The following is a 17,431-nucleotide window of genomic DNA, read 5'->3' on the forward strand; positions in this document are numbered from 1 at the left end:
CTGGAGAAGCTGGGGTTGTTCTCCTTGGAGCAGAGAAGATTGAGATGATTTGATAGAGGTGTTCAAAATCATGAGGGGTCTGGACAGAGTTCATAGAGAGAAACTATTCCCATTGGCAGAAGGGTCGAGATCCAGAGGACACAGAATTAAGGTGATTGGCTAAAGAACCAAAGGCGACACAAGTAAAAACTTTTTTACACAGCGAGTGGTTAGGATCTGGAATGCACTGCCTGAGAGGGTGGTGGAGGCAGGCTCAATCACGGCTTTCAAAAGGGAGTTGGATAAACACCTGAAAGAAAAATTTTTGCAGTGGTACGGGGAAAGGGCAGGGGGAGTGGGATAAGCTGAGGTGCTCTTGCAAGGAGCCGGCACAGGCTCAACGGGCCGAATGACCTTCTTCCGTGCTGTAACCATTCTATAATTCTATGATTATATAAATGCAATTTTTTTTTACTGTTGTAAATCTTCAAGTCTGAAGCATCCTTCAGCGTATGCATGGAGGTTGTACAGTTTGTTCACATGTACTAAAGTTGTACATGTACAAACACATTGGTCCTTTGCTGAATTGTGATCACCCAGCACTTGGCAGCAGAGTCATAAAGAATTACTATGAAGTACAAGTCTTGGTACTGTACTGTGGAGGATTATTTTGTACTCTTCTGAACAGGCAGTGTTCCCATCATCAACATCCTGGGGGGTCACCATTGTCCAGCAACTCAACTGGACCAGCTACATAAATGCCATGGTTACTAGAGCAGGTCACAGGCTGGGTAGTCTGTGGCGAGTGGCTCATCTTCTGACTCCCAAAAGACACTCTACCAACTACAAGGCACAAGTCAGGAATGTGAATATTTCCACTTGCCTGGATGAGTGCAGCTGCAACAACATTCAAGAATCTCAACACTATCCAGGACAACGCAGTTCGCTTGATCAGCCTAAACATCCACCTCCTCCATTACCGTGGCTGCAGTGTGTGCTATCTACAGGATGCACTGCACCCACTCGCCAAGGCTTCTTCGACAGCACCTTCTAAACCCGTGACCTCCACCCCCTAGAATGACAAGGGAGCAGGTGCATGGGAACACCATCAGCTCCAAGTCACACACCATCTTGACTTTGACACAGCGCTGTTCCTTCACTGTCGTTGGGTCAAAATTATGGAACTCCCTACCGAGCAACATTGTGGGAGTACCTTCATCACACAGACTGCAGTATTCAAGAAGGCAGCCCACCACCACCTTCTCAAGCGTAACTATGTAAGGACAATAAATGTTGGTCTTGCCAGTGACGCCCACATCCTGAGGATGAATTAAAAATCCGGAGCAGCCAGAGAGGAGATGGGCTTAGACCTCTAAATGTGTTTTATTAAACATGAGAAGTACCTCAGACAATCTAACTGAAAAGGGTGTGAAACACTAATTTACCAAATGAATCCTAATCAAGCAAGGTTTCAGATTCAGAGCTAAATGCAAGAGGCATTCCAAAATGAGGGAGTTATTTTGAGGAAGATGATGGTGTTGACAAGAACCTTCCCACTTCAAGGCACAAGCCCCAGTAGTAAAAGGATCTCCGGTTTCCATGAGGTCAACTACACCAAAGATCCAGGCCTTTGATCTAGGAATCTCTGCCTTTCAACACCGAAGTCAAAGAGAAACCTACAGGATCTGGGATGAAGGAAGACACAGACTTGGTGGCTGAAAAAACATTGCTCAATTACGGAGTAACAGAACCACGACACTCAAGACTACCATTATGTTCATAATGTATCAGCCTCTTGGGTGTACTGCCTGAATAACTTGAAATGGGATAATTTCTCCTTTGAGGTTTCACAAGAAGGCTGCTCTTAAGCCACCACAAATACGGTTCCCGCTTGGCCGTTGGGAGGCATTTGAGTGTGTCTCACACCATCATCTGATTTTTCCTCTTCCTCTGTGGGGAGGCCTCTTGCCTCTGCTCTACACCTCTCATGCAGTGTGACTGAGATTAGGAATTCAATGGGGAGGAAGAATCAAGTAAGTGTCCTTCCACTCGTTGGTGTCATGCACTGGTTCTCTATGATCTGCAGCTCCACTGCACCACCATGCGCAATATCCCATCATATAAATGGTATCGGCACTGAAAGTGCAATCATTTCTTCCTTTTTGAAAAATTTGGTTGGATAAGTTTATCAGAGAGTCTAGCAAGATTTCTTTCAGCTTCGTGCTTAGATATTTCAACACCATTCATGGAGTATGCACGGTGCATCAAATTTCATCTGCCATTTTTCTGGCCACATATACATTTCACCCAACTCATTCATTTATTTATTTCTAAGCTGTCTCCTCCAATTCCACTGCCTCAACTAATTTGGTATCATGTGCAAAATTGGCCACTTTCCACTGAGTTTCTGAATCTAGGTCATTTATGCAAGTTACAAACAGTAGTGATCCAAATACTGAGCCCTGGGGCACCCCACTCAGTACTTTCACCCACCTCAACATAACTCATTAGATGAGTACCCATTGTTTTTTACGCTTCAGCCAGTTTCTTATCCATTCACAGGATTTACTCTGAATAGTATAACTAACAGACTTTTGTTGGAATTTTGTTAGCTGAGAGGGAGGGGAAATATGAAAGCCCCGAAAGTTTGTAATCAAAGATGTCTAATATACATCTCTTATGTACAGATGTACATTAATATAGTATACCTGTAATCTGGCCAACTGTGCAGTACGAGCAACAATCTTGTTATATGGATCAACAATTTTTCCTCTGATCCTGTTGAAAAGGAAAATAAACAAATACCAGACAAGCAAATAGGTGAATGAGCCAGTTGAAAGGAAGTTTTGTGCAGAACTGAGAATTATAGATTATGAGGTTGTTATATTTGTAGGAGCATTGACTCCAGGTATTTGAAACAAGAATTGATTAACTCATGTGTAATGTACTACAATGTGCTTTGAGTTGTAGACAAAACCAGTATGCTCCGCATGTATAGCTCACTTTCCCTGACCACACACATCAGCTTCAATACCAGTGCCAGTCTCTTATAATCAGGGGCATCAAAATAGCTTTAAAAGAAATCACTCAGAATTCTCCTCCCCCACATCTGGCATAATATCCAAGTTCACTCCAGTGATATATGAAAAAGGCAATCACTAAGTGCAAGAATAGTTTATTTAACAGAACATCCCATTAGTGTTTACTCCATATCCCTTAATACCCTTGGCTAGCAAAAATCTATCAATCTCAGATTTAAAATTATTAATTGAGTTCGCAGCTACTGCTTTTTATGGGACAGAATTCCACACTTCTACTACCCTCTGTGTGAAGAAGTGTTTTCTAACTTCTCTCCTAAATGGCCTTGTCCTAGACTTCTCCCACCAGCGGAAAAGGTTTGTCACTACCTACCCTATCAATTCCTTTCAAAATCCTAAAAACCTCAATCAAATCACCCCTTAACCTTCTATATTCCAGAGAATACAAGCCTAGTTTATGTAATCTCTGCTCATAATTTAACCCTTTGACCCCTGGTAACATACCATTCCACCGTGTGCAAGCTCATACCAACGTAGTGACAAGAGAAGATCACTGCACATTATATCTTCTGCACACCAACCAACTAGTATCACTGGTTGAGCCATTTTGCTCCTGGTAATCAAAATAGTATAGGACATTGGTTAGCAAGTCCTCAAGCTCATTTTTCAAGATCCTCTAAGAATTCTGAAGATTCAGAGCTGCTTTGCAATGACCAATATTTTGACCAGTGGAGCGGAGCCACCATGCCGTTTAAAAAGATATAAAATGGCAGAAACATAGAAACTAGGAGCAGGAGTAGGCCATTCGGCCCTTCGAGCCTGCTCCGCCATTCAACGAGATCATGGCTGATCATCCAAACCCTAGCACCCAGTCCCTACACCGACAGCCATCCCACCCAAGCCCTATCCCCGTAACCCCGTAACCCCACGTATTTAATCCCCCCTAACACTAAGGGCCAATTTTTATCATGGCCAATCAGCCTAACCCGCACATCTTTGGACTGTGGGAGGAAACCGGAGCACCCGGAGAAAACCCACGCGGAGAAACATTTGCATTTATTCACAAGACAGTTTGTTTTACGTTCCGAGCTATTATTTATTTATAGGAACAGGAGTATGCCATTCAGCCCCTCAAGCCTGTGCTGCCATGCAATTAGATCATGGCTGAACTAGATTTCAACTCCATTTACCCGCCTTCGCACCATATCCCTTGATGCCCTTGCCTAACAAGAATGTGATCAGGCATTATGGTTACACTTTGTACAAAGCTCATGTAATTTTTCAATATCATAGACCAAAACTCTTCTTGCTATTTTGTTCATATGATGCTATATAGCTAGGGCCTTTTGTTATAATTGCTGTTCCAACCCCTAATGGTTATGTGGTCATCGTGTTAGACAACTGTTCAGTGAATCAGAATCAGTGAGATACGTGTACTATTTCTGGTACCATTATTTCGCAGTATAATGTGCCTTCTAGTAGATTATTATAGTCAAAATGTTAAGCTTGCATTGTACCTGTCAACAGTGCACTGAAGAGCAGCAATCCGGGTCTGCATCATCTGGAGAACACCTAAAATACAACAGTCAATTTATTTTAAAAAAGGATATAAACAGACATAAACATTTGCATTTATTCACAAGACAGTTTGTTTTAAGTTCTGAACTGTTATTTACAGGAACATAGGAACAGAAGTAGGTCATTCAGCCCTTCAAGCCTGTTCCGTCATTCAATTAGATCATGGCTGATCTGTACCTCAACTCCATTTATCCGCCTTTGCTCCATATCCTTGGATACCCTTACCTAACAAAAATCTGTCATTTTAAGTCTTGAAAACTTCAACTGACCCAGCATCCACAGCCTTCTGGGGGAGACAGCTCCAGATTTCCACTACCCTTTGTGTAAAAAAAAAAAAGTGCTTCCTGATTTCACTCCTAAAATGGCCTAACTCTATGCCCACCAGAGGAAATAGTTTCTCTGTATCTACCCTGTCGAATCCCTTTATTTTTAAATAATCTGATTAGCTCACCTCTTAATCTTCTAAACTCAAGGGAATACAAAACAAGTTTAGGCAACTTGTCCTCATAAATTAACCCTCTAAACCTTGGCATCATTCTGGTAAATCTGCATTGTACCTAGCCCAAGGTCAATATATAATTCCTGAGGTTCAGTGCCCAAAACTGAAGACAGTACTCTCCAAATGTTATTATATGGAGGGGAAAAACAGGTCATTCGACCCATCATTTGTGTGCTGGATTTTTTTTCCTAATGAGGCACCTAATCTAATGCCACACTCTCCCATTCCATCCAATAATTTTTCTTGTTGCAAGAAACTAATTCCCTTATAAAAAAAAAAATGTATCAACTCTACAGCATCAATATACATCCTGGAAGATGGAGTAGAATTAACGATCTAGTATTGGCTGTGCCACTGATTAGGAGATTTACTCTGCATCTACCCATACGGTACATCATGAGTGCGCTTGATCTTGAGACAAAGTGCACAAGATGGAAACACGTTCTATTCTCCAATCTTCAACATTCGCCAAGATTTATAAACAAGCCTTTTTTTTTTTAAATCCAAGATGATTCATAAAAAGCATTGTGTGAATAACACAACTGACTGAACTGCTGATTAAAAAAGGTGGTATTTAATTTATCAGATTTTATTTTAATGAAGCTTCATGTTTAACTTTGAAATCCAAGGCCTGGACACCCCACATTCAGTACTTTTGTCCTCCGACATCATTTTTAAATTTAAGAGCATTTTGAAAAATCACAGCAGGAGTATTTGAAAATGTGGGCAGCCACTAGGGAAATTAAAAACACCAACTTCAAAGAGAGGTGAGTAAGAAACTTATAGCTATTGTGTTTAGATTTGTTTTTGTGAGGAACTCCTGACGCATTCCTTTATTACAAAGGAATGGATAAGTCAAAAATCGCAAAGTAGATTCAGCTAAGGAAGGAATCGTAGCATATCCATCCAAAAGGAATCTGCAGCCCCAACCCCTCCCATTTTCTTAAATGATTCCAAAGAAAATGTTGAATACATACTTTGGTTCTGTCTTCACAAAGGAGGACACAAATAACCTCCCAGAGATGTCGGGGAACATAGGGTCTAATGAGAGGGAGGAATTGAATGAAACCAGTATTTGTAGGGAAATGATGTTAGGGAAATTGACAGGACTGAAGGCCGATAAATCCCCAGGGCCTGATAATCTACATCCTAGGGTACTTAAGGAAGTGGCCCTAGAAATAGTAGATGCATTGCTGGCCATCTTCCAAAATTCTATAGACTCTGGAACAGTTCCCATGGATTGGAGGATAACTAATGTAACCCCACTATTCAAAAAAGGTGGTAGAAAGAAAACGGGGAATTACAGACCGGTAAGTCTGACATCGGTAGTGGGGAAAATGCTAGAGTCCATTATAAAAGATGTAATAGCAGAGCACTTGGAAAACAGTGACAGGATTGGACAAAGTCAACATGGATTTACAAAAGGTAAATCATGCTTGACTAATCTACTGGAATTTTGAGGGGATGTAACTGGTAGAATAGATAAGGGAGAACCAGTGGATGTGGTGTATTTGGACTTTCAGAAGGCTTTCGATAAGGTCCCGCATAAGAGATTAGCATGCAAAGTTAAAGCACACGGGATTGGGGGTAAGGTACTGACTTGGATAGAGAACTGGTTGGCAGACAGGAAGCAAAGAGTTGAAATAAACGGGTCTTTTTCCAAGTGGCAGGCAGTGACTGGTGGGGTACCACAGGGATCGGTGCTAGGACCCCAGCTATTCACATATATATGATCTAGACGAGAGAACTAAATGTAATATCTCCAAGTTTGCAGGCGATACAAAGCTGGGTGGGCATGTGTGCTGTGAGGAGGATGCAGAGAAACTCCAGTATGAATTGGACAGGTTGGGTGATTATACGGCATTTACCGTGCATCTGCCCAATGTGGGTAAATGCGAGGTTATCCACTTCGGTGGCAAAAACAGGAAAACAGATTATTATCTGAACGGCAATAGATTGGGAAAAGGGGAAGTGCAACGAGACCTGGGTGTCCTTGTGCACCAGTCGCTGAAGGCAAGCATGCAGGTGCAGCAGGCGGTTAAGGCGGCAAATAGTATGTTGGCCTTTGTAGCGAGAGGATTCGAGTACAGGAGCAAGGATGTCTTGCTGCAGTTGTACAGGGCCTTGGTGAGATCACATCTCCAGTATTGTGTGAAGTTTTGGTCGCCTTAGCTGAGGAAGGATGTTCTTGACATGGAGGGAGTGCAGCGAAGATTCACCAGACTGATACCTGGGATGGCAGGAATGACGTATGGGGAGAGATTGGGTCGATTAGACTTATATTGGCTAGAGTTTAGAAGAATGAGAGGGGATCTCATTGAAACTCAAAATTCTAACAGGACTAGATGCAGGAAGGATGTTCCCGATGGCAGGGAGTCCAGAACCAGGGGTCACAGTCTAAAGGATATGGGGTAAGCCATTTAGGACTGAGATTAGGAGAAATTTCTTCACCCAGAGAGTGGTGAACCTGTGGAATTCTCTACCACACAAGGCAGTTGAGGCCAATTCATTAAATATATTCAAGAAGGAGTTGGATATATTTCTTAAGGCTAAAGGGATCAAGGGATATGGGGAGAAAGCAGGGACAGGGTACTGAATTTGGATGATCAGCCATGATCTCATTAAATGGCGGAACAGGCTCGAGGGGCCGAATGGCTTCTATGTTTCTACGTTGAATGATTCCCTCACAATTTCTGTTCTGCCATACATTAGCTTGGTAAGGAAGTTTTTTTTAAATATAGCGCAAGAAAAATGGATTTAAACTACTCCATGATCTGTGACATATGAAAACAATTCATTCATTGTTATGGCCACATGATCACCACAGACCAATGAGGGACACTGGCCATTGGCCAATGAATTTACTTTTCGGTCGCACTGTTCCCATGGACCAATTACGCTGCTTAAATAAATGAGTTGTCGTTACCATGGACTCAATTAAGTTGACATGGGCCAAACAAAACCAACTGAATTCCTGCTCTCAACTGACCCGTATTAGCTAGCATCGGTCCAGAGCCCCATCAATAAAAGAAAATCCTTCAAATTGGTCAGATGATTACCTGTAGCTAATGAGATTGCCGGGGCAGAAGAAACTACTTCTCAGATTTCGATCTTAACACCTGGCTTTACACTGTTATTTTACATAATCAAATATATTACAGTGAAACCTGTAAATTAGGGACACCAATGGTCATTCTGTGCACAGTAAACTAGCTGAGCCAAATATTCTGGGATTGGCGGTAGTTCCTGCTGCATTCTCTTTTTTTCACCCTCTACTGGGATAGTGCCCAATTCTGGCGTCCTGCCAGCAAGATACGATTTCAGCTCATTTGCTGTTTGTTTGGTTTCCTAGTTCATTGCCATCCCAGGGTCCTTTTCCACTGAGGGAAGAGATGTCCTGATCCTTGGATCGCTACATTGGCAGCCTGCACAGTGTGAGGTGGCTGCTGTAGGGCCGAAGTGCCTGGCAGATCCCAGCCAAATTGGGGGGGGGGGGGGGGGGGGGGGCGGAATGGAGGGTGAATTAATCTCCTGCAGCCCCCTGTCCGGGATCCCCTCCCTCAATGTGCTGCTGCTGCTGCTAATATTTGAAGTGCTGTGGGGTGGTCAGGGGGCTGTTAGTAACTCATCAGTACCAGATGTACTGGTGCAGTAGGGTTGGCAACGCTGGCTGGAGGCATTCCTGAAGATTTGATCGCATGATGTTCTGGCCACATGACATCTAACCATGTGACATCAGATCGCAAGATGTCTACGGATGTTATTGGATTTACCCAACGGTTGGGTCCTCCCAACCCCACCACTCCACCACCTCCGACCGGCAGTTCCCAGCTTATATGTAATGGAGAACTCTTTACCCAGCATCCATAACGGCAGAGAAACCCCTCTATCCCTGTGATCAAGCTGTGCAAACATTCAATCCCAACAATAGAACGTTTTCTCTGCCGCTGTGCATGCTGGGTAAAGAGATCTCCATTACCAAAAAAAAGCTGTTTTTCACCCGCTGCTACCACTCACTTACCTGCATGCCCGGTATTTTAAGTTGTAAACGGACTTGCTGCATTGAAGACTGTCTGTAGTTTAGAATTTGCGAGTGTCCATGGTTTCACGGGGCAGTTTGTAGCTATTCTAATGCAAGTTATTTGGGACTGTCAGTGTGTCTGTCCCATTTGTACAGGTTTCACTATTTCAAAATTTGCTTTTATTTTTTAACACTTACCTTCCAGTGACTCTATGCCAGTAGCTTGAGCAAGCAGGTTTTCATGTCTTGCAACAACCTGCAGAAACAAATATTGATTATATGATTTACTTTATGTGTTGATTAACATGGTATCTTGCGCAATAGGTATTCTATACTACGTTAAACCTAAACCTAAATTAGCAACCTAATTCAGAGAGACCATCTCTAGACAAAAAATTTTTTTTTTTTATAAATTAAACTGGTGCAATAGTCGGTCCTTTTCTCAGGTTGAGTTTTAAGGCACATTGTTGAAGTCGCAATAAAGGCAGCCTACTTTATGTCTAGCCTTACACTGTACCTGTCTTTCCTGTTGGCACTGAGCACCAGAAGTTGAAAAGTGGTAATTCTCAAGCACAAACACTCCTTACAGGAAACTCTTTTTTATCCGGCACCGACGGAACCAGCGTGGTGCCGGTTTATAAAAGTCCGGATTACAGAGAGTTATAGTTAAAAGGTACGAGAGCCCAATACACAGCAACAAATCCAGGCTTCACTGTTGCTTAGCAACAGCTGCAGGAACCCCGGCCACAGACCAAGCGTCCCTGTTGCTTAGCAACAAGTGCAGAAACCCCCGATTACACCGCCAAGAATCAAGAAACGGCCACTAATATGAAGAAAAACTTAACTGAACCTACTCCTGAATTTTGCCAGTTAACCGAGATTTCCGGTTGTTTGGGTGCCGGTAAATCGAGAGTTTCCTGTATGTTGATTAGCATAAAAATCCACCAAAATATTTTAAAACACATGACTTCCAGATTGCTCAAGAAATCGCCACTGAGGCAAGAAACGGATAAATTAAAATTCTCCCAATGTGTCCCAACCCTCATCTACAGTACCTCCATCATCAGAATTCACCCATAATGCCTCTTCAGTATACTCTTTTGTGTAGCCACCTTTTGTTTTAGAAACATCGTCATTTACCATATCATTCCCATCAGGAATGAGTGTAGCCCTGCCAAACCAGGAATGAGTGTAGCCCCGCCAAACCAGGAATGAGTGTAGCCCTGCCAAACCAGGAATGAGTGTAGCCCTGCCAAACCAGTCCTCTATCAACCCAACTCAGCTCCAAAGCAATGGGATATGCATAGCCCAGAAAAGATTTCCCCATGATCAACCTCCACAGGGTTCAGGAAGAAATAATTGCAGATGGAGAATCCAACAACCAAGAGAGTAGGGAACCAAGTGTTTCTTCACTTGCGTCAAAATAAAGACATGGTTCACTCTTACCCATCTAAAAAAATTATTGCAGTTGCTCTATTTATCATCTAACTCGGTCGTGTCTCCCTCTAGATTAGCAAGAAACAGAAATTCGCATCCAGACAAATACATTTATCGCAAAGGCAGCCTAGATAGGCACAATAGTGGATTGATTTTACAAAATCACAAATACTGTCTCTTAAGTGCTTGATAACTAGTTATTATTCAATTCAAAATAAAAATAACTTAAAACTAACAGTTTTATTAATGGAAAGGTGTCAAGGTCTGATTTTTACTTGATTATAAATCTTTGGTACTTGAATGGCTTACATTGTGTTTTTTGCAAAGGTTAATTGTAAATGATAAACTATTTGAATTTGTTCCCTCCCCATATAACCAAGATTGTCTCGTCTCAAGAACCAAAGTCATCCATAGAGAAAGGATTCTAATACATGTGTCTTAGGGAGGCACAGTGCACAACTTGATTAAAACTGTCGTTGGCACCTGGAATCCAGTCCAGGCTGCTGCAATTCACTTTCCCCTCCAAAAATGAACAAGTAGCAGAAATAGAACATGGAGTTTTCCCCAACACAATGGAACATTTTCTAAGACCCAAGTGAGCAGCAACATCGATACTCACTGTTCAAAATGTTACTTCCCTGAGCATCCTTAAGCTATTTCCCACATTACAACAGTGACTCCACTTCAAAAGTATTTCATTGGCTGTAAAGTGCTTTGAGACGTCCGGTGGTTGTGAAAGGCGCTATATAAATGCAAGTCTTTCTTTCTTTATTCCAAGAAAATCACCCTCCTGAATTTGAGAAGTAAACTCCTACAACAGAAAGCACAATCCTCCTTATCCAAGTATGGGATAAAATGATGTAATTTTCTGCAAAACTGATGGATGCAATCCCCAAACTGAGTGCACGCAAGGACATGGGAGGGAGTGACGGGGCACTTTTATTTTTTACACTCTTTGTTCACCCTGTTGGGGATGATTAATCTGCTGGGTAAACCACCTTTGCTATGAAAAGCTTTAACTGTTTCATGGATAAGACAGGTTTGGCGGGGCACGATGCCAGTTAAGCCAACCATTTTAAGGTCATTCCCAGGATAGCTCATAAGCTCCTCTGAGGCTTCATGAAACTCTCAGATATTGCATCCACATAGTAGCAAGACACCCTTTTGTTACCTGTATATGAAGTTCTTTATCCAGTTGACTAATTCCTTGAGCGAGTTTTGCCAACTGTTCAACTATTACTGCTTGATGAATGGATTGAGCTGTATAGGTCTTTACATCAAACTCTTCCTTCAAGAAGTCTGTATAGCACTCTGAAAAAGTTAAGCTATTTTGTAAATATTTCACGATATCCATCAACTGAAATAAATGAATCACAAATATAAAATGATAGCGGTAAAACAAGTAAATAAATGTCAATTTGGACCAAATGTTTTGACTATGAATTTCTTCATCACTACTCTATTGTGAACAATTATTGAATCAATGAAATTCTAAATACAAGGGAGCATTTGATAGAGTGCACACAGTCCTGCACCTGTGCAGTTGTGAATTTTGTAATTTTTTGCTATACAGTTGATATCCTACACTAACCCTATGTCAATTTGATACTTCATACAATTTGACATGTAAAATCCATGAGCGCCAAGAGCCACGAAAGTAGTGGATCAAGGAGAGAGGACAAATAGTGCAAAAAAATTAAGAAATGTCAGATACAGAGACAAATACCATCTTAAACTGATACTGATCAGATGTATTTAAAAAAAATACAATCAAACTTCAAACTGCAATGCCAAAAAGCATTATTCTTTCATCTCAAATGAAATGGCAGCCCAGGAACATTATTATGCCCACTTGTCACCAGTTTCACTGAACAACTTCCTTAAATGCATATTCATCAATTACTTTCACTTGTACCACAAAAAATAAAATTGCTTCAGTGACCAGAGAGATTTTTTTAATAGAAGAAATACTGTTCTTCATATTTTACTTACAAGTGTCCAAAAACATTTTTTAAATATATGATTTAATAGTACTGAAGTTAACATTAGATAATACAAGTTTATTTCTTGATTAATCAGTCATTTGACTAAATGTCATAAACAGCAAACACCACCATATTTTTTCAACACATTACAACAGCATATAAAATACAAATTAACATTTTGCTAATTATGTTTTAGGTATTAATCACTCTCTGCGTGAGTCCTGGACTTGTACCTACATTCCCGTTGTACTACAGTAGTGGTTTACCTTGAAATAGTGTTCCAGCTTAATCTTTTCTATTACACTTAGTTCTTACTTATCTGACAGGGCTAGACAGACTGGATGCAAGGAGGGCTTGGGGGGGTCTAGGATAAGGGGTAGGACATTTAGGATTGAGATGAGGAGAAATGTCTTCACTCGGAGGGTGGTGAACCTGTGGAATTCTCTACCACAGAAGGCTGTGGAGGCCAAGTCACTGAATATATTTAAGAAGGAGATAGATAGATTTCTAGACACAAAAGGCATCAAGGGGTATGGGGAGAGAGCGTGAATATGGTATTGAGATAGAGGACCAGCCATGATCATATTGAATGGCGGAGCAGGTTCGAAGGGCCGAACAGCCTACTCCTGCTCCTATGTTTCTATGCTTGAGATCCAATATTATTTACCTCTTTATAAGGTTGAAGATTCACAGTTTTTCTAGCCTTTCCTCTCAACTTGTCTTCTAACAGTAGGGATCAACTTGTCTTCTAACAGTAGGGATCAACTTGTCTTCTAACAGTAGGGATCAGCGTCCCTTTTCCAACAGTAGGGATCAGCGTCCCTTTTCCAACAGTAGGGGTCAGCGAGCGTCCCTTTTCTGAGTCACTTCCAGGGCTTTGATGTTTCCCTTGCGCTTCAAAAACAATGCTCAAGGTGCAACTAACATCGTCAGCATGATGGCATCGGATTTATAATCTGTACTGTTTGGCATTATGACTCAGCAATCTGTTTGCTTTTTTCAATTGCTACTCTGGACAGAAGTGTTGAATCTACTGATGTATACCTCATTGAATGTGGTTTTTTTGTGGATGGTCACCATTGCCCATAGGTAAATAACCTGTTGCTCTCCTATAGCAATGCTCATAGGTGTGAGGTTTCTGATGTTTAACACAGCTGCAGCCTAAAAGTGACAGTGCTGTAATATTGCAAATTTACAAGAAAAAGTAAAAATATATACCTGACAGGTACTGACACAGGCCTCAGAAATATTGTAATGCTATTTACCTTATATTTTACAAAACTTGTTAAGCAAGTAACTTTGTTTGTTCTACCTTCCCCAAAACCTTTTCAGTTACTACATTATTTTTTTTGTTTTACCATCTACACTGGATTTGCAGTCTTAAGATTGAACAACTTGCATTTATATAGCTATTTTAACATAGCAAACAGCTCAAGGCATTTCACAGGAGCATAGTCAGACATTAACACAGAGCCAAACAAGGGGATATTAGGACAGGTGAAAATTGGTCAAAGAGGTGTCTTAAAGGAGGAGAGCAGTGTGGAGAGGCAGAGAGGTTTATAGAGGGAATTCCAGGGCTTAGACAGCTGAAGGCACAGCCTCTAATGGTGGGGCAAAGGATGTGGGGGATGCACATGGGGAATTGCTACATTTGATTTTCCTCACTCTTCTCTTGCCAAATCCTTCATTTTTCCCCCTTCACATAATTACAAAAGTATTTTTCTTCATTTTACAGTAGATTTGTAATTCTTGCTGAAGCTGTCATTGGTCTAGCACTGCAAGGACATTTTCACTGTCAAATCTCCAAAACCTAACATCTGAATAAGTAGTCATTTGCCATGGGCTAGGCCTGACTGACTCGAGCTGCAATCTGAGCTTAATAACAAAGTATATCTTAACCACCCTGCTCCGGCTTTAGCTCAAACATTCGTCTCCCTAAGGGACATAAAAAACATATCACAAACACCAATAGCTTTACACTTTTATTTTGCAATTTAAATTGTATAAAACTTTAAAATGTAATTTTCTTCCTACTGTCCATGCCTGTGTTTTATTGTAAATGTTGTCATTTGTTCTCATATGACAAAGGTTGTCTTGATGTGCTCGGGGTGCTATAGGAGCACGGTAAAGCGACAACTTCCATGATGCATTGCTCCCCAACACAGAACTTGTCAGCATTAGTTGGAAATCCCAGCACCTAATCTCCAAATCAAAGCACAGGCCTCTACAGGGGAAACTACTTGCAAGCATTTCTAATATTAATGACCAATAACAAATATTATAGGTAAATTTAGCAATTTTATCAGAATCATAACTTTTTTTAAATGCTTATAAAAACTATTTTAGCTGTATACACTGACCAGAATAAATAAAGAAAATTATGACCAAAAACACTGATGACATTATGTGATTACCACAAAATGAATCAGTCCTGGATTCCAGAAGGCTGGGTTTGGACAACATTTCAACAGTTTAATTAGATGATTCTATGGTTCTTATTTGTTGCTGTTTTTGGAAGTTTTCCTATCTGTTCAGTGAATGGTACTGGTTTGTGGGATAATTGAGCCAAGCAACATGGTCAAGTCAACAGTGGTGATTTGAACCAATAAATGTTTTACCTTAACATGTAAACAGTGACACTGTGGATGCATATTAGATGCAAAACATTATAAATAAGCAGGTCTCTATAACAAAACTCAACTCCAGAAAGGACACATCCCACCCGATTTATGCAAAATTCTATTTATTTACTCTTTTCCGCGCTCACCCCCTCCATCCATCCAGCTATAATTCATAATGTGTAGAACAAAGTAGCGTCAGAAAAATACGTGGTCAAAAAATACTGGAGTTTGTGGAAAAAGGGGGTCGAAAATAGACTGACCGAAGGTTTGCACCAAGTAGGCACCTTGATAGGGTTGATGTATTGGAACACATTTCCGCCCCCCGCCAAGCAGTCTGTTTCTTTTGGTAACTATAGAGGAGTAATGCGCACTATCTCTGCACCGCCGCGTCTCTTACCATCCAAAAGCAGTTCCTTCACCGAGTCCCGCAGCAAGGCTGCTGCTGCATTTCCTTCCATGTTGGCGGACAGTGGCGCGCGCGCGCTCAGCCTGCTGGTCCTGGTGACGCGCGCGCGCGCTCAGCCTGCTGGTCCTGGTGACGCGCGCGCGAGCGTGGAGCAGGATGGAATTCAGCGAGGAAACGGTTAACGGTTCGCGGCACCAACAGCCAATCACAGAGCGGTTGGGATAACACGCGGGATAACAAGTGAGAACCGCCGCTCGCTCAGGAGACTCAGGAGGAGGCCGGAGGTCAGAGGTCAGGTCGGAGGTGACAGCCAATTCCCTCCGCTGCTTTGTTAGTTCGTTGGGCGGTAAGGCAAGGCCTGAAGACGAGGGTTCTACTCAACAACAGAGGGTGTTCCCAACCCCACGTCGTTTTATCCAAGTCGGAGGTGATCGTGTGCGGGCGCGGTACGAGGAATTTCCATGAACGGTGAATACTTGCCCACCCGATCGTGGCAGCGAAGATGCCTCGTCGACTTGTTTCAGCCGGGACACGTTGTGAAGATTTGTGCTCCCATGGTACGATATTCAAAGTGAGTGGTGCTGTCCCAACAGCCGTGACATGCCAACAGTGCTTCATGATTTGGTGCATTTTTTATGTTTGTTACGTGTTTCAAGTACTTATGAGCATTTCTGCAATTATCCTTTAGGTTGGCATTTCGATCACTCGTCAGAAAGTATGACTGTGAACTGTGTTTTACCCCAATGATCATTGCTTCTGCCTTCCTGAAGTCCGGCAAGGCCAGAGACAGTGAATTCACAACAAATTATGGTAACTTATATTTTTGAAAAGCATTTATTTTACGTGTGATCAATGCTATGACAAGTTAACCTTTCTTCAAAATTAAAAAAGTATTTTTCGAGTTGCAGTTGGTGTCCCTCTTTTGGTAGGACCAGTCAAAAATAAACAAATAGACTGTAACTAATAAAACTTTAAATAATCCTTAGTAAATCAAATTAAAATTTGGTTATCCAATCCAATTATGCACTCCAGTCCCCGCGGCGCCCACCGGTCACGGAAGTGCTCGAGCGCGCCGGCGGACACCGCGTGCTCCATCTCCAGGGCCACCCGGGCGCGAACATGGCCGCGGAAGAGAGGGAGGCAATCTGGCTGGACGACCCCCTCGACCGCCCGCTGCCTGGACCAATTGATGGCTTTTTTAGCCAGGCCCAGGAGCAGACCCACGAGGAGGTCCTCCAACCTGCCCGCTCCCCTCCACACCAGGTGACCGTAGATCAAGAGCATGGGACTGAAGTGCAACCAAAAATCGAGGAGCAGCCCCTTCAAATAATGGAAGAGGGGCTGCAACCTCTCACATTCAACATATATGTGAAACACGGACTCCTCCAGGCCGCAGAACAAACAGGCGGCCTGGGAGTCCGTGAACCTACTTAACAATATATTGCTCGGGACTGCTCCATGCAACACCCTCCAGGCCAAGTCCCCAATAGAGCAAGGGAGGACTCCCGCATAGAGAGCCCTCCATTGGGGACCTCCGCCGGAAGGCAAGACGGCACGCCACGGCGTGTCCGGACGGCAGGCAAAGATCTGCAGTTGGTGTCATGCTTGCTGATTGCCTTCTGTCAAAATAACTGGTTGTTTGGTTTTGAATACTGCATGTAAGCCTTTAAAATTAAAACTTTTTAAAGGAACGGGAAACATTTTTAATACGCTTTAAAAAAAATAGCTGTTTTCCTTATTAGGATTACATGCTAATTTTGTTTGTACATTACCACTAATAATTGACCCATTGCATTGCTCATGAATATAGGACTTGAAGTACAGTCTGATGTTGACTCAGACTACCACTTTTAAAAACTTGTTTTGA

At 42.1% G+C, this 17,431-nt stretch overlaps 2 protein-coding genes across 4 annotated transcripts in view; one reads left to right on the forward strand and one right to left on the reverse strand.

Moving 5' to 3' along the window:
• cog5 (component of oligomeric golgi complex 5) overlaps positions 1 to 15,703 on the reverse strand; it is a 168,679-nt gene extending 152,976 nt beyond the window's left edge. The window contains exons 1-5 of one of the 2 annotated variants that reach the window (XM_086010231.1): positions 15,556 to 15,703; positions 11,724 to 11,863; positions 9,314 to 9,371; positions 4,535 to 4,589; positions 2,688 to 2,757 (exon numbers count right to left, since the gene is read on the reverse strand). In XM_086010231.1, coding sequence (XP_085866357.1) covers positions 2,688 to 2,757; positions 4,535 to 4,589; positions 9,314 to 9,371; positions 11,724 to 11,863; positions 15,556 to 15,616 — 384 coding nt within the window. In that variant the 5' untranslated portion in view covers positions 15,617 to 15,703. The remainder of the gene's footprint in view (positions 1 to 2,687; positions 2,758 to 4,534; positions 4,590 to 9,313; positions 9,372 to 11,723; positions 11,864 to 15,555) is intronic. The other variant, XM_086010229.1, reaches the window with a different exon arrangement.
• Positions 15,704 to 17,431, forward strand: part of dus4l (dihydrouridine synthase 4-like (S. cerevisiae)) — a 46,012-nt gene continuing 44,284 nt past the window's right edge. For both annotated transcript variants that reach the window (XM_086010235.1, XM_086010234.1), the window contains exons 1-2: positions 15,704 to 16,135; positions 16,253 to 16,374. In XM_086010235.1, coding sequence (XP_085866361.1) covers positions 16,026 to 16,135; positions 16,253 to 16,374 — 232 coding nt within the window. In that variant the 5' untranslated portion in view covers positions 15,704 to 16,025. The remainder of the gene's footprint in view (positions 16,136 to 16,252; positions 16,375 to 17,431) is intronic.

The sequence above is a fragment of the Somniosus microcephalus genome, chromosome 17 (assembly GCF_052327205.1).
Source record: "Somniosus microcephalus isolate GS21.2 chromosome 17, FLI_Smic_1.0, whole genome shotgun sequence".
NCBI classification, from domain to species: Eukaryota; Metazoa; Chordata; class Chondrichthyes; order Squaliformes; family Somniosidae; genus Somniosus; species Somniosus microcephalus.